This window comes from Lineus longissimus, chromosome 8 (genome assembly GCF_910592395.1).
Source record: "Lineus longissimus chromosome 8, tnLinLong1.2, whole genome shotgun sequence".
Taxonomy (NCBI): Eukaryota; Metazoa; Nemertea; class Pilidiophora; order Heteronemertea; family Lineidae; genus Lineus; species Lineus longissimus.
Genome location: NC_088315.1, coordinates 2,778,251 through 2,796,242, shown reverse-complemented (window position 1 = coordinate 2,796,242; position 17,992 = coordinate 2,778,251). Strand labels below are relative to the sequence as shown.

The following is a 17,992-nucleotide window of genomic DNA, read 5'->3' as shown; positions in this document are numbered from 1 at the left end:
TTCGATATCAATTCCTGGTCTCTTTTTCAGGGGAACGCACGTAACGATGAGCCGTTGTATGCCAGGGTGAACAAAAGTATGAAGACGTCGAACCGCGATGGTCCTCCGCATCACATGGTCCTCACTGACCAACACGGAGGCGGAGGGGACGGTGGGGCAGATTCATGGGTATAACACTCGTATCGAGGTTTCAAAATCTTGAAAAACTGTTTGAAAGTTCGCTGTGGTGCTCTTTTATTTGCTCGGATTCCTGGTACAGACTTTGGTAGCATTGTTACGCCAGCAGAAGTGCTTATTGCTGTTGTGTTTGCGGCAATTAAGGCACCAGAAAACCTACAAATGAAGACTATTCAACGAGGATGATATAAAAAAGTGGGAGAATATTCATTTTGGATTACAAACGATGAATTGAATATTCGTTGTGTATGAGAATATAGTGAACAGTGGGTCCAGTCAGAAGTTCCTTTAGACTTTTTAAAGGAGCTCAAATATATTTTCAGTAGAAATTAATTCATTGGAAGGAATTTAGGATAGTTCGGACAGCTACAATATGGGCTGTTTCGGGGCCAAGAGGCAGATATTTGACGATGAGGACCAAGAGACCCTGAATGGATATAAAGATAAATGCTGTCTGGGCTAAAAAAACATTTCTGAATTCTGCCCAGTGTAGTTTGTAGCTTCAATGAGTAATGATTATTCAAACGAGTAGAACTAAAGATTAGGATTGTGTTGGATCAGTTTTCAAGAGGAATCAATCGCCATCTAGACAATGGATTATATATTGAAATGCGATATTTGATATTCGTAATGAAATATTTTCTATGTATTATTGATGCAATGCAAAAAAACAGTTTCGTCAGTAGGGTTTAGTGGAATAGTTTCCCGACTAAAGTTAATTTAACAGATCTGATGACTTTCAGGAATTTAACCATTGTGCTTTGATTAGGTTTACCATGGAGGTAACTAGCAAACAAAGGAATACGTAATTAGCAAAGTAAATTATAGTCATGCTGCCAGATTCGGGGAGTGTGATGTCTGCTTTCATAATTAGTACTGTAAATCGCGAAATATTCATGCATATTTAATATTTGCATTCTAAAAATTTTTTCTCCAATTTTATGTTGGCGTATTAAGAAATTCCTTTCAATTTTCAAATTTAAAAAAAAAATTTTTTTTTTAAATTGTGATTATTCGCAAAAACGAAATGTTCATAAAGATTTGGCAGTTACAGCACTGATAGTTATTCTAATTATGTGACCTGAATCGGGGCCCCAGTGAGATGACATGTAACATGAATGCGCCATTCAAACAAGAGATTTTTGGGCATGTGATGGTGATTTGACCAATCTCATTCCACGATTTTTGTTCCTGTTTGGCAAATAGACCCAATTATTATATAATTGGGTAAAAATCACGTCTTTGCACATGAGATTTAGGTCCGTCAGAGATTCCTGCAATTGAAACAATGTTGTAGAGTTCATAATGAATGTAATAACATGGGCGTAGGCAAAAAAGGCTGTTACAGTAATATGTATGTAAGAATGTATTTAGTAGAGGCCTGTATTTGGCTTTAGTTGTATAAAAATGTAGATGTTGAGCCTTATGAGACATATCAAAAGATTGAATGTTTTTGTTTCAGTGCGTTGATCAGCTAATTAACATATTCAAATGGAAGTGTGCTCAAATCGATCTAAGGAATTTGCCATATTCTGTGTGCGAATATTTTGTTCAGATGTTATCATCGGTTTCAAATTTAGTTTTATATTTGTGCCTAAAGTATTAATGGAATGATGCAGTGCATGTACAGTGATCTGATTTTGTGGACATCAGCTCATGCTTCCCTCAAAATTTTGACCAGCATCTTATGATTTTCCCATACTAACATTAGAGGGGCTACTGGGGACGGTGGGGTTGGGCACAAACGTAGTCCCTCATATGCCATTCGACGTCGCCAAAACGAAGATTATAGATAATGCTTGTACGTGTTCTTCTCATTTTAATGTGGCCACTGCACATGCAAGTACGTGTAGGTACCCAGAATAATGCGACTAAGAGTACGACTCAAAAATATTTGTACATACGCATGAACTCATATCAAACCAGTCCTTATATTCACAAAATAGGCCTGGTTTAGTTAACATATCACCGACTGCCTCTTTGGGTTGACCTGCTTTAGCCTGACGTGTCAGTGAAGATTTACAGCAACTGGATTTTTCTAATGCATATCAAACCGGAAAGCAAACAATCTTGATAGTTTTTTTCTAAAACCTGCAACCTTGAGGCTCCTCCTGAACAAGTTTAGAGTAACCTCACACTGTTTATTTTGCATCATGGGTAAAACTATTGAACTCAACTGTAGTAATCATTAAATGATACACGTAATAATGATAAATTACTTTGCCCAAACGCAAATGGCAACCAGTTGTTTAGTAGATTTTTATACGATTGTCACTTACCCTGTTTTGTCCTCACATATATATCTATGTATCGACACGATTTGAATGATATGCATCTCCTGCAAAATATGGACTATAGTTCATTTCACAAAAATGGTGTTGCATGCATACAAGCCTAAAACAGCTGGGAAAAGTTTGCTTCAAAGAACGCTTTATGTCCTTGACTTGGCGTCTTGAGAAGTCAAAGACTATATGTTCATAGGAGATGAGACCTAGTGGAGAATATTCCCTTCAAAAGCACCTCGCATTTCCCACTTTTGCACTGATAATAAATAAACGTTCCAAGTTCTGTGTTTGTGAACTGTGCTATTGGACGCTTAACAATACAAATAAAAATCTGGAGAAACTTTATCTGTTATTACGCACATTTTCCATCCAGACGTCCACACTTCAGAGGAGTGAACCAAGGGAGTAACACCTCAGAAATCAAGGAGATTTTCCATCAGGTTCAGCCCGTTTCATATGTTGTAACCTCTCATGCGTTTCATAAAAAGTGTGTATATTTTATAAAATATGGGTTTGAGACATGTTCTGTTACCATGTGAACATTATTCATGTACAGTGTACATCGTTACTGTTCTCAACATCTATTTTGTCAGAAGGCTGCTTCATGTCAAAGCATCGATTGAATACTAGCTGGTATAAAACCATATAACTTTGGATTTTCTACTTAATTGTGGTACACTTAAATATTTCGTTCACCAAACTCACATTAAAAATATTTCTATTGGCTTCGGACTTAAATTACCTGAACATTGCTGACTCGGTTCCCAAACAAATTTCGGATAACCTTCTTTTCAGTCATGCCTCAATGAGGTTAGAAATATTTTTATCTCACAAATTTCTTAATGGCAGTAACAATTGAAATGTGCCAAGTTTGATTTTAAAAGGCCACTGCTTTTGATGTCTGTACAAAAAAGTGTGTGAAGATACCATGATTATATAAACCGTGTAGCGGAGTGGACTTCACGCCAAGTCTGTTACCGCTTGTGGAAAAAGCACCGTCTCTAAACATACTCTTGAAAGAGTACCGTACTGAAATCTTATTCGCTCAAACACTTGAAACATAAAGAGAGCTGTTCGGAAACGCTACAGTATCTTGATTTTATATGCATGTAGTATGAGTTTAGACACTTGTCCTTTATGGACGAAAAATTGCACCTCTATTCTACTTTGAAACATAGTGAGAAAGCCATGTATATTTCAAATGAAAAGAAAAGAGGATCCTATGGTTGATAATGGGCTGGAAACTGTACTTATCCGGCTGTGCATTAGAAACCATTATCTATCCCTAGAGGACCTGTTGCAGACAATATACTAACTTATCAGTCCTAATAGAATAATATACGAACTGGGCCATGAATTGTACAGCTAAGAGTAGTATTTAGATTATTATTGAACTAAATGTTGCTATGGTAATCTATTGGACTGTAAACATTAAAATGTAGACTGTTTTTAACTTTAAGAAATTTTGTATAATTGATGCTGATTTAAGTCATACGTTCGTTTTGAAGGTAAAGGAGAATAAAATGTATTTAGTGCCTAAATGTTTTGTTTGTGTTTATTGTGTTCTAATCTTTGATATGGTGTGGAGGAGGGCTTATCCACACACCAGCTGACACCCCATCGTCTCCAACTCATATAGAGGTGAGGACCATCTGAAAATGGCCCAAAGCTTGGATCTGGGATCCTCAGAGCTATGGGCGGTGGACGACAATTCTGCTGTAAACTCAGCCACTCAACCTATAAGGACACAAGCAACACTGTTGCTGACAGCATCACTTGTGGCCCCTGACCCCTTTCACAGTAGTGAAAATATAATCATTCAAGTGGTATACAAGTGTACATGAGTCTCAAATAAAACTGATGGTCCATGTTGCCTACATGTACTGCCTGTGTGGTCCAGTTTCCCCTCAGTCTCTGTGCCGAGGTTAGTTTACGCCCGGTGTTTTACTATGGTGAAAGTGGCTTTGGACGTTGAGGACGGAATGAATACGAATTATATACTTCTAAATTACGAATGGGGAACGCACATGTTGAATCTCACATAGGCCTATATAATACATAAACTTACAGAATAAATACTTGTATCAACAAAACATTAGGCCCTCCATTGTAGTTGAACTAATAGCAAACCAAATACCTGTGTACAATAGACAGCGTGCCGAATTCTTGAAAATTCTACTGCTTGTCATCATGATTTGCAAAATATCAAGTATTTCAGTTCAGTATATCAACCCCAGTTGTCAGCACTGTGCTGTTAACAAGGATTGCATCAGATTGCGTTGACGAGCATCTGGCACTCACAGACAACAGTCAGTCTGGACTAACAGTAACACTGTGGAGCTACTTAATAACGTCTCTATTCCTCATTATTTTGACTTGACAAGCATTTATCTTGGTGAGTATGTCTACATATTTCACAATATTTGAGGTTTTCATTGATGATTTTACTGCTGCATGATAACTTTGTTCACTTTAAGGTGGATTAAACTGGTTGGCAAACTGGTTCTGGTTCTGGTTCTTTAATTTGCAGTCCTCCGGAGGGGAATTTAACATGAATAGGGTTAAGTTGCGCTAGCGTGGATGGGCTTATGGACAGCAGAGTTTTAAATGTTCTTATGGTTTCCTACTCTTAAGGCCTGCTCTTCCCTCCTAAAACTCATCTTTTTATTCATACATTTTTGGACTGGTGAATAATTCCTGGAGTTCTCCTTTAAGTTCATATGTTTTGGGCCTCACTAAGCCTATAGACCTACACTGTTTCATCGATTCCATCTTGACCATATGCTGTGTGGCCTGCCTGATTTGTGTCATACTTTGGGCCTTGACTTATCATTTCATGAAATTCAAAGCCGGAGGACTATGAACTCGAGTCGAGAACAGCCACACAAATCAATTTGTGGGGGGGGGGGGGGGGGGCTAAAGGGCTGCAGCTGTTAGGAAAAGACAAATAATGCAATGTCTAAGAAATGAAATGGCCAGGGCCATTGTGCTCACCTCATGTGGAGGAAAGATGGATAAAGAGCATGGTATTGTGTCATGTAGTGTTAGGTTTGATGTAGGTCCAATCAATTACAATTTCCCCAAAATGGCCAATTTACAGTACATTCGACCTCTGTGACCTTGAAAAGTAGGTCAAATCAAAGAAGACCCGGGTGACACATTGAATGGTTGTTAGAATTAGATCTACCTATGATATAAAATTGGTGCCAATCGGGCAAGTCATTACTAGGAATAATGGCATTTTGAAGAATTTAGGATTTGGCCCCCTCCCTGCAGGCCAAACGGCAAATCAGATCGCACCAAACTTCAGTACCTGAGATCACCTGACCAAGGGGTACATGTGTACTTAATTTGTGATCAATAGTCATTGCAGTTAAGAAACGTGCCATAGTTACGGCCTGACGGCGAATTTATGCCATTTGACCTCTGTGACCTTGACAAGAAGGTCAAATTAAAAACATGTGTGACATATACTGTATCGTGGTTAAATGTACCCATGATATCAAATTGGTGGCAATCGGGCAAGAAGTTAAGGAATAATCACATTTTTAAGGTTTTTAGATTTTGCCCCCTGGTGGTCAAGTGGTGAATCATATTGGACCAAACTTTGGTCCCTGAGATCACCTGACTAAGGGGTAAATGTGTACCAAATTTGGTATCAATAGTCATTGCAGTTTAGAAACGTGCCATCGTTACATCCTAACGGCCGATTTACACCATTTGACCTCTGTGACCTTGAAAAGGAGGTCAAATCAAAAACCCGGAGGATATATGATGCACCTTTGCTAGAAGTACCTACCATATTTTTTTCAAAATTTCCCGACTACTATTAAGGGAGATATTGCATATTTTCACTTTTAACATTTGGCCCCCTGGTGGCCAAACCATGAAACGAATCGGACCGAAACTTGGTCTCCAAGGTGTCATTACATAAGGGTACATGTGTACCAAGTTTCAACTCAATAGCTCTAACAGTTACGAAACGTGCCCTGCTAACGGACGACGGACGACGACGGACGACGACGACGACGACGACGACGACGGACGACGGACGCCACGGTATGGGATAAGCTCACCTCTGCTAAGAGGTGAGCTAAAAAGCAATGCTTTTGCCATCCATGAACCCCGAGGTTTGTTTGATGATAAACAGTTTTCTTCTCTCGGGGATGAGTTCTGAAACGGTGTGCACTCTAGGCCCTGGTTCACTGTAGTATGTCTGACCCATGAACTTTTCACATTCGCTTCCAGCTGTCTCACAATAACAACACAGAGGGGTATTGTGTCATTTGTAAAATCATAGAAAATCTGTGGCGGGTGGCCAGGATTTTATAATATTGGCTCATTCACGTTTTGATACAGATTTATAAAAGAATCGATGATTTGATAATTCTATCATTTTGTATCTACAGCTGGTGGGAGGTCCATTTTGCTGAACACAACTCTGACCAATAGAACTCACCTTTAGGGCCTACTATCTGTCTTCCGACATCATCTTTTGCTGTCTCCCGCATCATAATCTCATTCCATCGTTACAGTTTATACAACAGCGGCATCTTCAAAATGGGTCTCTTCCACAAACGAAAAGAAAATGGTCGGATGCTCCCGGAGAGCGATTCCGGAGCAGCTCTTGTCCAGATGGCGATAAGTATGCCGATCGATCGAAAAGTGACGCCAAGATGTCAACGAATCAAAAAACTGATCAAGAAGGAGTTGCTGCTGATTTTGACGGCGGTCGGGATCGTCCTCGGTTTCACGATTGGATTTGTCGTCCGCGAGTTCAAGCCTTCAACTGACACGCTTGGATGGCTTGGTGAGTAAAATATCAACAGATTAAGAGGTCCTGAGCTCTGAGCTATGAGCAGTTTTCAGCAGTTAAGAGCTGCTGAGCAATGAACAGATGAGCATAACTGAGCTATGAGCAGTTATCAGCAAATAACAGCTGCTGAGTATAGATTGTAAGTGCTAAGTATAGGACACATAATCCTGTCTTTTCAATAAGATTCTGAAAGTGTCTCTGTGTGACAGATGTTCTATCGTATTGCACATCTAAGACACTCGAGGTTGAGCCAGGTGTTTTCCTACTCTCTACCATTTCAGGTCTTCCTGGAGATATGTTCCTCCGGTTGCTGAAGATGATGATACTGCCCCTCATTGTCTCCTGTGTGATAGCAGGTATGTACAATGTATGTGTCCTTGAGCAAGGCCCTTAACCCTGTTGATAATAGTCCTTAGCACCTCCTGAAAGCTTCTACTGAAGAAACTCTAAAGAGTGGGTGCAGCCTGAAACATTTGTAATCACGTCAACTTTGGAACTATTGAAACAAATAGAGTTATTCCCACATTTTATTTCATGGTTTCATGAAATTGTAAGTGTGGCATGGAACTTTGATTTTTGCATGCAGTTAGTTCAGTTTGATTTGAAATTTTGTATATGTATAGTATATAACTTTTGGCAATATCATCATGATATTTCGTTTTCAGGAACTGCCTCAATGGACCCCAAGTCAAATGGAAAGATCAGTCTCCTTTCCTTCCTCTACATCGTGATGACCAACATCATCAGCTGTGCCCTCGGGGTCACACTGTGTCTACTTATTAAACCAGGTAAACAACCCTAATGGGAATCCATTGGTAGCCACTGGAATGCCACTGGTTACCACCGGAAGATCAGTGTCATTTCTTTTTCTACGTCATGATGAATAGTTATCAGTTATGACCATGCGATCTCAGTGATTCAGCTAAAGAGTTTTAGAAGGAAGGTAAAACATGTCAATTTTAAAGCAATTTATGCTGACAAGAATGTGAAAAACAATTCTAATTTTTCTGTTATTGCCCCTTGGTTTTCTGGGAATGATATTTTATAACATCATCTTCAGGTTCTGGTGTTGTTACGAATGAACTCTTAGACAAAATGACGGAGATTCTTCAAACACAGGACATCTTCGCCGATCTAATCAGGTGAGTCCTTGAGTTGGTAGTGGTTGGACATAAACTTAACATATTTTTCGCTGGCATGCTAGGTCGGCTTCACCTGCAGTTCGTTTAGAAGTGCATTGTCATGAATTCTCTTCCAAAAACAAATCCCCCCTCCCCCTATGTCTGAAATATGCATCTTCGTCCTAGAATTCATCCACGCCCCTCCAGATGCGGATAACTCAAAAAACATTAGACTCTCCAAAGAGTCCACATGGATCCATCGACTGCGCACCATGTCACCGCTCAGTCTCAATATCAAGGACAACATGTCCTGGTAACAGGAAACCAGCACTAGCTAGCGTATCTACTATGTCTGAAATAAGTCTATAGTAACTACATGTACCAGTATCTCAATTTCAGAAACATTGTCCCAGATAATGTATTCGGTGCTTGCATTGAGAAGGTAAGGACAGATTATGTATTTTATTATAAGTGTCCCATTTGTCTGTCACGTTTAGTATAATTTTGAGATAATAATGGTCAAAGTGATTATGTCGGTTACTTGTTCCATGATAGAATATTCAAAATGATATGAATGATTACGATTGGTGAAGTCATCACGGGAACTCATCATCTGTTGCGTTGTCTTTTTAGTTTGTATAGAGATTTTATTATCAAATGTTTTTGATAACATGACATCAGGGTGAAGGTGTATGAATCCAGAAGCATATATACACTGTATATAGTTTATGTTGTTTTTTTTCACATACGACATTGACCATGTTTTGCCATGGTTTGTTGACATTCTCAGTTAAAAAACAACCAACCATGACTATATCATATTTAACATGTTCATTTCTAGACCATGACCAAATATGGCACAGAAGAAAAAACGTTGGTCTTTAATACGTCCGATGGTATCGTGAATAAGACGGTACAAGTGGTCACAAAAGCAGTTGGACATGCCCGCGGAACGAATCTCATTGGTGAGTATGGTAGATTATCTTTCTTGGTCATTTGCTTAAAAGTGCCAAAGCCCTTTGCACCTCTCCTATTTCATAAGTGAACTATTTTTCTCAAAGTGATCGATGTTTTTCCAGTTCATTTCAAAACTTAGTACTAAAGTGCATTATTCGTTATATTCAAGTGTAATGACATGCAACCTCTCCAGAGTTATCCAAAAGTTCGGGGCATGTTTGAGTAACAAAATGTGACTCGCTCTACCAAAACTAGGCGCTTGTCGCATCTGAACTTGACAGGTTGATACGGACTTGTTGTTCATTTCCCTATTGTAGACCTTTTGTGAAATGTGACCAAATCAGTTTGTAATAGATTTCACAAAAGGTCTACAATAGGGAAATGAACAACAAGTCCGTATCAACCTCTCAAGTTCAGATGCGACAAGCGCCTAGTTTTGGTAGAGCGGGTCACAAATGTCAGAGTACTCTTTTAACCAGTGTTCACCTCCTGCTAGGCCTTTTGAAAACAGGGTTATTTTCATTTTAAAGAAGTTCATGTAACAAGGGAGCAGTAGGCCTACATTTGTAATCATTGGCTCTATTCCATGTTTTTAACTACCTTGGGTTTTTCACCCTCTCCTTGTTCGCACTGGTGGACCCTTTTAACATGGTAGGCTCAGAGAGAAGAGTGCATGCTTCGATCTGACATACACGTTGTAGGCCTGCCAATATTCATGACAGCTGTGGGCTTAGATGTCACAAGCATCTTGTCTGCCTGGCAACGATTGCATCAGACTGATTAGTGTGTTGGCAATGGGCCCATGGGCTGCAGCCACAGACACTCCATTTGAGTGGATTCAAAGAAAATGTACTTTTACATGCTTTATATCGGACACTATGAGGGGTAATTCACTTTGAAATTACAGTAGAACCTCTCTACTAAGGACACCCTCGGGACTGACAAGTGTTGTCCTTAATAGAGAGGTGTCCTGATTAGAGAGGTCAAATTGAATGGAAAGAACCAATTTGGGACCAAAACTAGTGTCCTTAATAGAGAGGTTGTCCTTAATAGAGAGGTGTCCGCTAAGGGAGGTTCTACTGTACTTCTGTTCTTGTTGAAGCTACTTTATGAGAGGCAGGGTATTAAGAGGTTCATGATTATAATTCTCGACATATTGGCTTATATATCAGTTAAATTATTCTCAACCAACTTTAACAGCTGTGGTGAACTCAAATCACTTCTCTGTTTATACCAAGAAATCAAAACCACTGCCAACATATTGGAACAACAAAGTGTTGAAAGGCCAATTCTGCTTGTTCAAAAATTTCAATATTAAACTTGAATTTCTAGTCACCCGAGAGTCACATGGAAAGACAATGACCATTATTGGTTTAGGCCTATATCAGTAACATGACAGATGGTCTCTACATATGAAAAAATCTATCAATTATTGATTCTGCTGTACTGTGTAGACCCACCAAGTCTGTCTATCATACATGCAAATGCTGAAGAGGATTTTCCTCGAACGTCACGATTATTGAAAGGGCCTTGTTGATATGGTTGGGGGCGTCATCAAGTATCGATTCAGATGACATAGTTGTCTATTTCATCATACTGTTTTGATTAAAATGGTGTCTATGATAGGCAATCTGTGAGAAAGCTAAAAGCATGTGCTTGAATGAAATGGGACCAGGCCTAAGCCTGGGTAGAAAGTCTTTAAGATCCTATTACTTAGTATTTGACTTGTACCATCAGGAGCACATCTCTTTGTTCAGATGGTCAAACAGGGCATAACCCATGCTGAGTCAGGGTCTGCCAAACAAACCAAGGGGTCACCAAGATGACCCCTCTAGACAACTACAAAAAAAACCTATCCCTAATTATCAACTTTATCCTTATAAGTAAGCAAGTTCGATTTGTCACCTCCCTTCAAGGCATTATTTATCGGCTTCATCAGAGAATCACCACCATGCCTAGTATAGAAGATAGTTTGAAAGCCCTCTATTCGAAAATAAGCATGGTGGGCTGGCAATAATAGTCAGAGCAGTTTGCTGAAAACTGCTGTGGACGTTGTGCTGGAATTTGTCTAGATTATCATTGAACTGATGTCTGCGTGTTCAGTCTGTCAAAAAACAATGTCATTGAACTAATTGACATCTTTTAATTGCTTAAAACTTACCTGCTCAGTCAAATTTGATTTTTTACCTTTCAGGAATCATCTTTGCTTGCCTGGTGTTTGGTATGGCTACGCGGGCAGCCGGAGAGAAGGGCAAACCTTTCCTCCATTTCTTCCAGTCCTGCAGCGATATTGTCATTAAGATCATGCGATGGTTCTTATGGTAGGTCTTCCACTGACTGGTCTAATAATTTATCTCAGTAGAATAAAACCTCAACATCTCTATCGAAGAACAACATTGAGACTGATAAAATGCTGTTTAATTCATGGATTGCTCTTTCACAACAAGGTTAGGGATTCATGGAAACCAGGCCCATAAGGGGAAGGGGGTGGGGTCAAACCTCTCCTCTGTATCCAACCCGCTATCAGATTTCAAAAGGCCTAGATACATTGAATCTCATATTCAAAGGGCATGGCAATTGAAGTGAAGTGACTTGCCTAGAATCAAGGTGACGTGTACATGCTTGGCAGCAAAGCCAAAATGCTCGAATATGCGTTAGAAATCTAGATCCTCATTAATAACCAACTTGTTCTAACCCATTGCCTCTTCAACATCCAGGTATACACCTATCGGAGTCTGCTCCCTCATCGCATCATCCATCGCCGGCGTCTCTGACATCGAGTCGACGTTTGCGCAGCTTGGCTTCTTCATCCTGGTGGTCGTTGCTGGCATCGTCATCCATCAGCTGATCATCGTCCAGGTCATCTACATCATCGTGGTGCGGGAAAACCCTTTCCCTTACTACATATCATTGTTCAGACCTTGGCTCACAGGTTTCGCCACTACAAGCACGTAAGTTGAGATTGGTTAGGCTTCATCAGTTTAAACGGTTACTTCCAGCCTCATAGCCTAGTGGTTAACACTGCTGGCTACCACGCAATAGGGCCCGGGTTCGATCCCGGGGAGAACCCAGGATTGTATTTCTTGATGAACCGGCGTGGCTTTCAAGGAACTAAAATTCATGGCTCTTCACAACATGTAAATTAACGTATGAAATAGTCGAGGGTCTGTCGGATGAGACTAAAAGCTGTGGTCCCTTGTACCTGAGTGTCTATGCCAGGGCAAGTAAAAGATCCCACATAGGTGGACAGTAGCCTATAGTGGACTCCATACCTCCGGCAAAAATCCAATAGGGTTACAACGCCGGTAATGATGATGAATGATGATGAATTAAGGTCAGGTTGAGCTTCCATGTCCGTAAAAAAGTTCCTTTGAAAGGCTGTGGCTGTGCGACCTCCTGATTATGCCACTGATCTCCTCTGCAGAAAAAAAAACATGTTGCTTCATAGACGTCAAGTTGTAGCTTCTGAGAAAAACTCATTTCATTTCATCTGATCTCTTTCAGTGCCGTTGCTATCCCTGAGATGTACAAATGCTGCGATCGTAAGAAGATCGATTCCCGCGTGTCGAGATTTGTCATTCCATTTAGCGTGACGTTGAATGCTGATGGAAGTGCCATCTTTATTGCATCTGCTGCGATATTTATTGCCCAGTTGAACAGTATTGCATTGGACCCAGGCCAAGTTGTTGTAATAGGGTAAGTTGGAACTTGAGAATTATAGGCGTTACTCTCGTTCATTGTATTCCACCTGCTCTGGCAATATATGGCGCTTGTTGCAGATGGAACAAAATGACTGACGTATGTCCTTGATGAAATTGACCCAATTTTTCCCCGAACAAATCAGCTTTGTAGCTTTACGTGTCAAAAATGATGATGATGATGATGCAATTAAGACAATTAATCATATTTTTCTCCTTTCAGTGCATTGACCTCAGTAGCGGTGATGGCTCTTCCCTCTGTACCAAGTTCCAGCATCGTGACGCTTGTCATCATCCTGTCTTCCATTGGCCTTCCAACACGAGATATTGCACTTCTATTTACCGTTGAATGGTTCTTGTAAGTTGACGGTTTTTCGGAAAAGGATTTTTTTAAAATTCTGCTCAGTTGGAACCAATGTTTTTCTTTCACAAAGCCAAGGCATAAGGGTCTTCAATGACTCAGTTCAAATAGAGTAGCGGAATAAGAAGACATGACCTTGACCACTGAAAGTGCAAGAAAACATATTTTGTTCAGTATTCAGTGGAGCTATATATGTAGTTTTCCTTTCTTGGCAAAATCTGAGAGTGTCTTCAGAGTCAAGCTTGGTTGTGGAAGACACCTTACCATAATGAGGCCAGGTTTTTGTCCAATCACCTGAAATATTTATATTTTCACTATTTCGTAATTGCTTTTCCTCTCTCAACAGGGACAGAATCCGCACGACAGGGAACGTTGTCAGTCATTGCTACTGTGCCGCATTTACCAACAAACTTTGCAGTTCTGGTCTCGATCCCATACAAGATGGCGAAAAACCATCCAAGATGGATGACGACGATTACGGCAGCAGTTCAGACATGGATATCATCATCGCCTCCGATAGTACGCTCGGCGATGAGGAAATGAAGGAGATGCGTAGCGATGAGGGATATTTGAGTATACCAATCATGACGCAGACTGGGTCGGGAACGACACTTTCAAGCAGCGTTTCATCCCAGATTTGATCATTTCGAACAAGGACATTGATGAGTTAAAGTTGAAATGTCGAGAAAATATGACACGGTTCGTATTTTTATATATGGCTTATTAAAAAAGGTCGCATGATATGACTGTCATTACCTCATATGGCCTAAAGGGACTATGGACGGGCTTGATGCCAGTTTGCAATGAAATAAGGATTGTGCATTTGACTAGAGCTGATTTGATTGCTAGATCTGGCAGGCAGATTCACTTAATAGGTGAATCGGCTCAGGTGCTTTAGTGAGGCCTGCATATACCAGATTTCAAACCCTGTAAGATAGCATACTCCAGTCAAGTATGTCCAAAGAACCATATATCCTTGTCACACCTGTGCTTGCTCAGGTTATCTTACCAAACCATGTGCGTTGAGCTAAAATGCAGGTCAAAACCAAGGCATAGCTCAGGTTTTGCCAAATTACCTTGCAGCCTGAGCGGTGTTTGACGTGACATTCAATACAGACAGTTAGGTGAGGTACCAACATTTCTGGTAAAAGACATCAAAATAAATCCTGAAGTGTGATTTTGGCTGTGACCCTATTTGTATTGTTGTGACATCATAACGGGTGGGGCCAGAATGAGGTACAGTGTAATTGTACAGATTAAAATGCCTTGAAGGAATAGGCATGTCAGTGGATTTGTTCTCCTGCTGTAGTTGTGATATGGAATACCAAAAGACTGGTGCTAGGTTCTATAAATATGTAAGAATGGCTTATTGGTAAGTGCTCTAGATTCATATCTATAAGGTCAATTGCTGAATTGGCAAAGATTAGGCAGTTTTACTTTACTCTTCAGACCAAAAATAGCTATTCTGCCAGTGACCTTATAAAAGTGAAGATAGAGTAATGTTCATGCGGTGTGGGGCAGAGTATGCTTTTAATTACGTCTATGTTTCAATTTATAGTCAAATTTGGATTGTCATCATGGGGTGATTGATATTTTTGTTAATAAGTCAACTAAGACACGCAAGGCAATGCAATGCACTTCAAATAATGGCTTGAATTTTTTGATAGGGTTGGTGGAAACAAAGTTGGCAAATACAATGTACAGTAGAACCTCTCTATTAAGGTCACCCACGGGACTGACAACTGCTGTCCTTAATAGAGAGGTCTCTTGATTTAGAGAGGTGAAATTGAATGGAAACAACCCATTTGGGATCAAAACTAGTGTCCTTTATGGAGAGGTTGTCCTTAATAGAGAGGTGTCCGCTAAGGGAGGTTTTACTGTAAGTGTAATTTGGAAGGTGGCAAAGTTTCATAATCTCACTCTTTGCTATTAAAAGAGAAGCATTTAATCTCTAATGTTCATGTATTATTAACACAAATAACTGTAATCAAGAAAGGAAAAATGAATCTCTCTCATTGTTCATGTTCTTCCTTTGCCTCAAGCATATCGTGAATGTACATGTATAGTCTTGTAAGATAATGTTGTGTTGTTTATTTCATTAATAAAAAGCTGATTATTCTTTTAATTCGTGGTCATTTCAAATGTTTTCCTGAACATTTTGAAGACAGACCCAACCTTGCCACAGGACAATCCAATACCCAACATGAACCCTCATGTACTTGGGTATTGGAAAAACTATGGAGTCTGGACTGAGAGTCATTGCTCTCCACCCCCTGTGTGCTAGCAACATTATGATATCCGAGTGGGAATTGGGAGCTGAGAACATGTGCTAATATTGGTAGTTGGTGGGTTGGGTAAGGCTCGTGACATGCAGAGGGGTCATTAAGTGTGAGGTGTTGGTCACTAAGAAGTGTGGGGTGTGGGTCCTTGGTAAGACACTTGGCAAAAGGGTCACAAAGGAAGTGGTTTTGGTCCTTGGGCAAGGCACTTGGCAGAAAGTGCATAGAGTTTGACAGGTTTATTTTTGCAAGATTCCATGCTGATTGGTGAGCCCCTAGGCCTTCAGCAGCCCGCCATCACTTAGCTACCATGACCATGAGATGAATGACCATCCATGACAAAGCCTACACCACATATACACGATAAGTACACCCACTAGTATCACATAGTCATGTTCACAGCATATGCACCGGACGCTAGCCTAGGCCTACGCATGGTCAACTTTGGCCCTCACACAGCATCACTGCCAGCAAAATAAGCATGTTGGCTAAGCTACATCAAAAGAATCCCTATTTCACAAACCTTTTAGTTTCTTGCCACTCCAAGAAAAATTCTGGTAGAAATTCGGATACCTTTTTGCTTGGTGGGAGATTCTGCCACCATGCTCCTGTTTCATCAACCTTGAGAACCGATGGGGTATTGGGAACTCTTCGCCGAGAGGTCACCACCTCCATGTCACCCGACCCTTAAAGTGACATTAGACACCCACAACAAGATCTAATCGAATCTGTAGGCTCGATCGTCTACCCAAAACGGAGATGTGACAGTCACAACCCAACGGAAATAGACAGGGTAGCTCCTCAGCACCATGTAGCCTACAAGGTGACAGGGAGGAGAAAGCCCAAAATGACTGATCAGACAGAGCACCTCCAACGACTTGCAGAAACAATCAGAACCGGGCGAATTTGCCTGGACACCCAAGCTTCGTACATTGTCTGCCAGACCGTCCTGGGGCTGGGCCCACCGCCGTGTCACTGACTCCATAAGACACATTAGACAGCCATAACTAGACCGAATCGGTCTCCAAGCTCCACCTTGTTGGCGAAACTGCGATAGAGAGGACTGAGACAGTCACAACCTGTCCGAAATGGACAGCGTAACTCCCACTGCGCACTGTAACCGACAAGGTGAGATGGGAGAGACAGACTGTAGCATACCCCTTCAACGTCTTGCCGAAAGACTGAGTAGTATGGAGCACCGATGTAACATCTGCCAGTGTTTCCCATACTGCATTGTTCAAATTGGCCTGGCACACCCACCATGTCACCACATAATAGGCCTACAACAGATAAGACAGCCAGATCGATACATCATTACCGAATCAGACCAGGTATCTCGGCCGTCTTTGCCGAGAGGTGAGGGCGATTACCCAGTAAAAGCCGGTTGTTCCCCATTCTCCAGTTGCCCTATTGTTTCCCAAATCACGGATTCACTAACCAAACAATAACCATCCGAGGCCTGAACTGTTTAAGTTGAAACAATGGCACACAGAAACACTCACAGATACTTCACCGGACGAAGTCGGGCGTGGCTGCACAATGCATCGCTCAAAAGGTGCGAAAGATGAGACAGTTACAACCAGACCGTGCTGGTCCTGTCTCCGACCCTTCGAGAGACTCTAGACATCCACAACACAGGTCTCATCGGATATGTCAGCTCCATTGTGTTGCCGAAACGGTGATGTAGGTGAGACAGGCACAGCCAAACCATGTAGCCGACAAGGTGAGCTGGACGAGATAGCCGAGGTAGCACCTCCAACAAGCGTCTTGCCGAAGTGGTTGTGTGAACCGGGCAGCATTGGCCTTGGTATCACCACCACAGAGACAGCCACCCTGCATGCATCTCTGCCGTCTTTGCGAATATGACACAATAAAAGGTGGCTGCGCCACCGCGTTGCCGATATGTCGAGAGAGATGAGACAGTCACAACCAGACTGAACCCGTCCTCGCATTTCCAGCTTGTTGTCACACACGCAGTTAACGACAGGGGACCAAGTTGTTAAAGACAGGGGTTATTCGTCCCGCTACACCAGCCACTTGCTGTGAAAGACAAGGGACTATCTCCAGTTGTGCAAGACCGGGGTTTATGTACCACCCGCTTCACAAGTACAGTTCCTGCTACACTAGCTACAGGTTATGAGAGGCCAGGGACTATTACTCTGGCATCACAAACTACATGTTGTGAGAGACAGGGGACCACTTAAATTGTGAAAGACCGTGACTCTTCCTCCTGCTACACCAGCCGCAAGTTGTGAAACTGTCAGCTATTCCTCTTGCGTCGCCAGCCATAAGTTGTGA

At 41.2% G+C, this 17,992-nt stretch overlaps 2 protein-coding genes across 12 annotated transcripts in view; both read left to right on the top strand.

Annotated features, from left to right (window-relative positions):
* The window catches only part of LOC135493051 (catenin delta-2-like), a 56,041-nt gene extending 52,038 nt beyond the window's left edge, over positions 1–4,003 (top strand). For all 11 annotated transcript variants that reach the window (XM_064779902.1, XM_064779901.1, XM_064779900.1 and 8 more), the window contains one exon: positions 31–4,003. In XM_064779902.1, the coding sequence (XP_064635972.1) occupies positions 31–174 (144 nt within the window). In that variant the 3' untranslated portion in view covers positions 175–4,003. The remainder of the gene's footprint in view (positions 1–30) is intronic.
* A 723-nt stretch (positions 4,004–4,726) lies between these two features.
* On the top strand, positions 4,727–15,540 carry LOC135492775 (excitatory amino acid transporter-like). The gene is made up of 12 exons (XM_064779416.1): positions 4,727–4,857; positions 6,998–7,272; positions 7,560–7,634; positions 7,944–8,066; positions 8,339–8,420; positions 8,799–8,841; positions 9,241–9,364; positions 11,551–11,677; positions 12,074–12,307; positions 12,861–13,052; positions 13,278–13,412; positions 13,762–15,540. The coding sequence occupies exons 2-12, from the start codon at positions 7,023–7,025 to the stop codon at positions 14,054–14,056; spliced, it is 1,680 nt and encodes a 559-aa protein (XP_064635486.1). The 5' UTR covers positions 4,727–4,857; positions 6,998–7,022; the 3' UTR covers positions 14,057–15,540.
* The last annotated feature ends 2,452 nt before the right edge of the window (positions 15,541–17,992 follow it).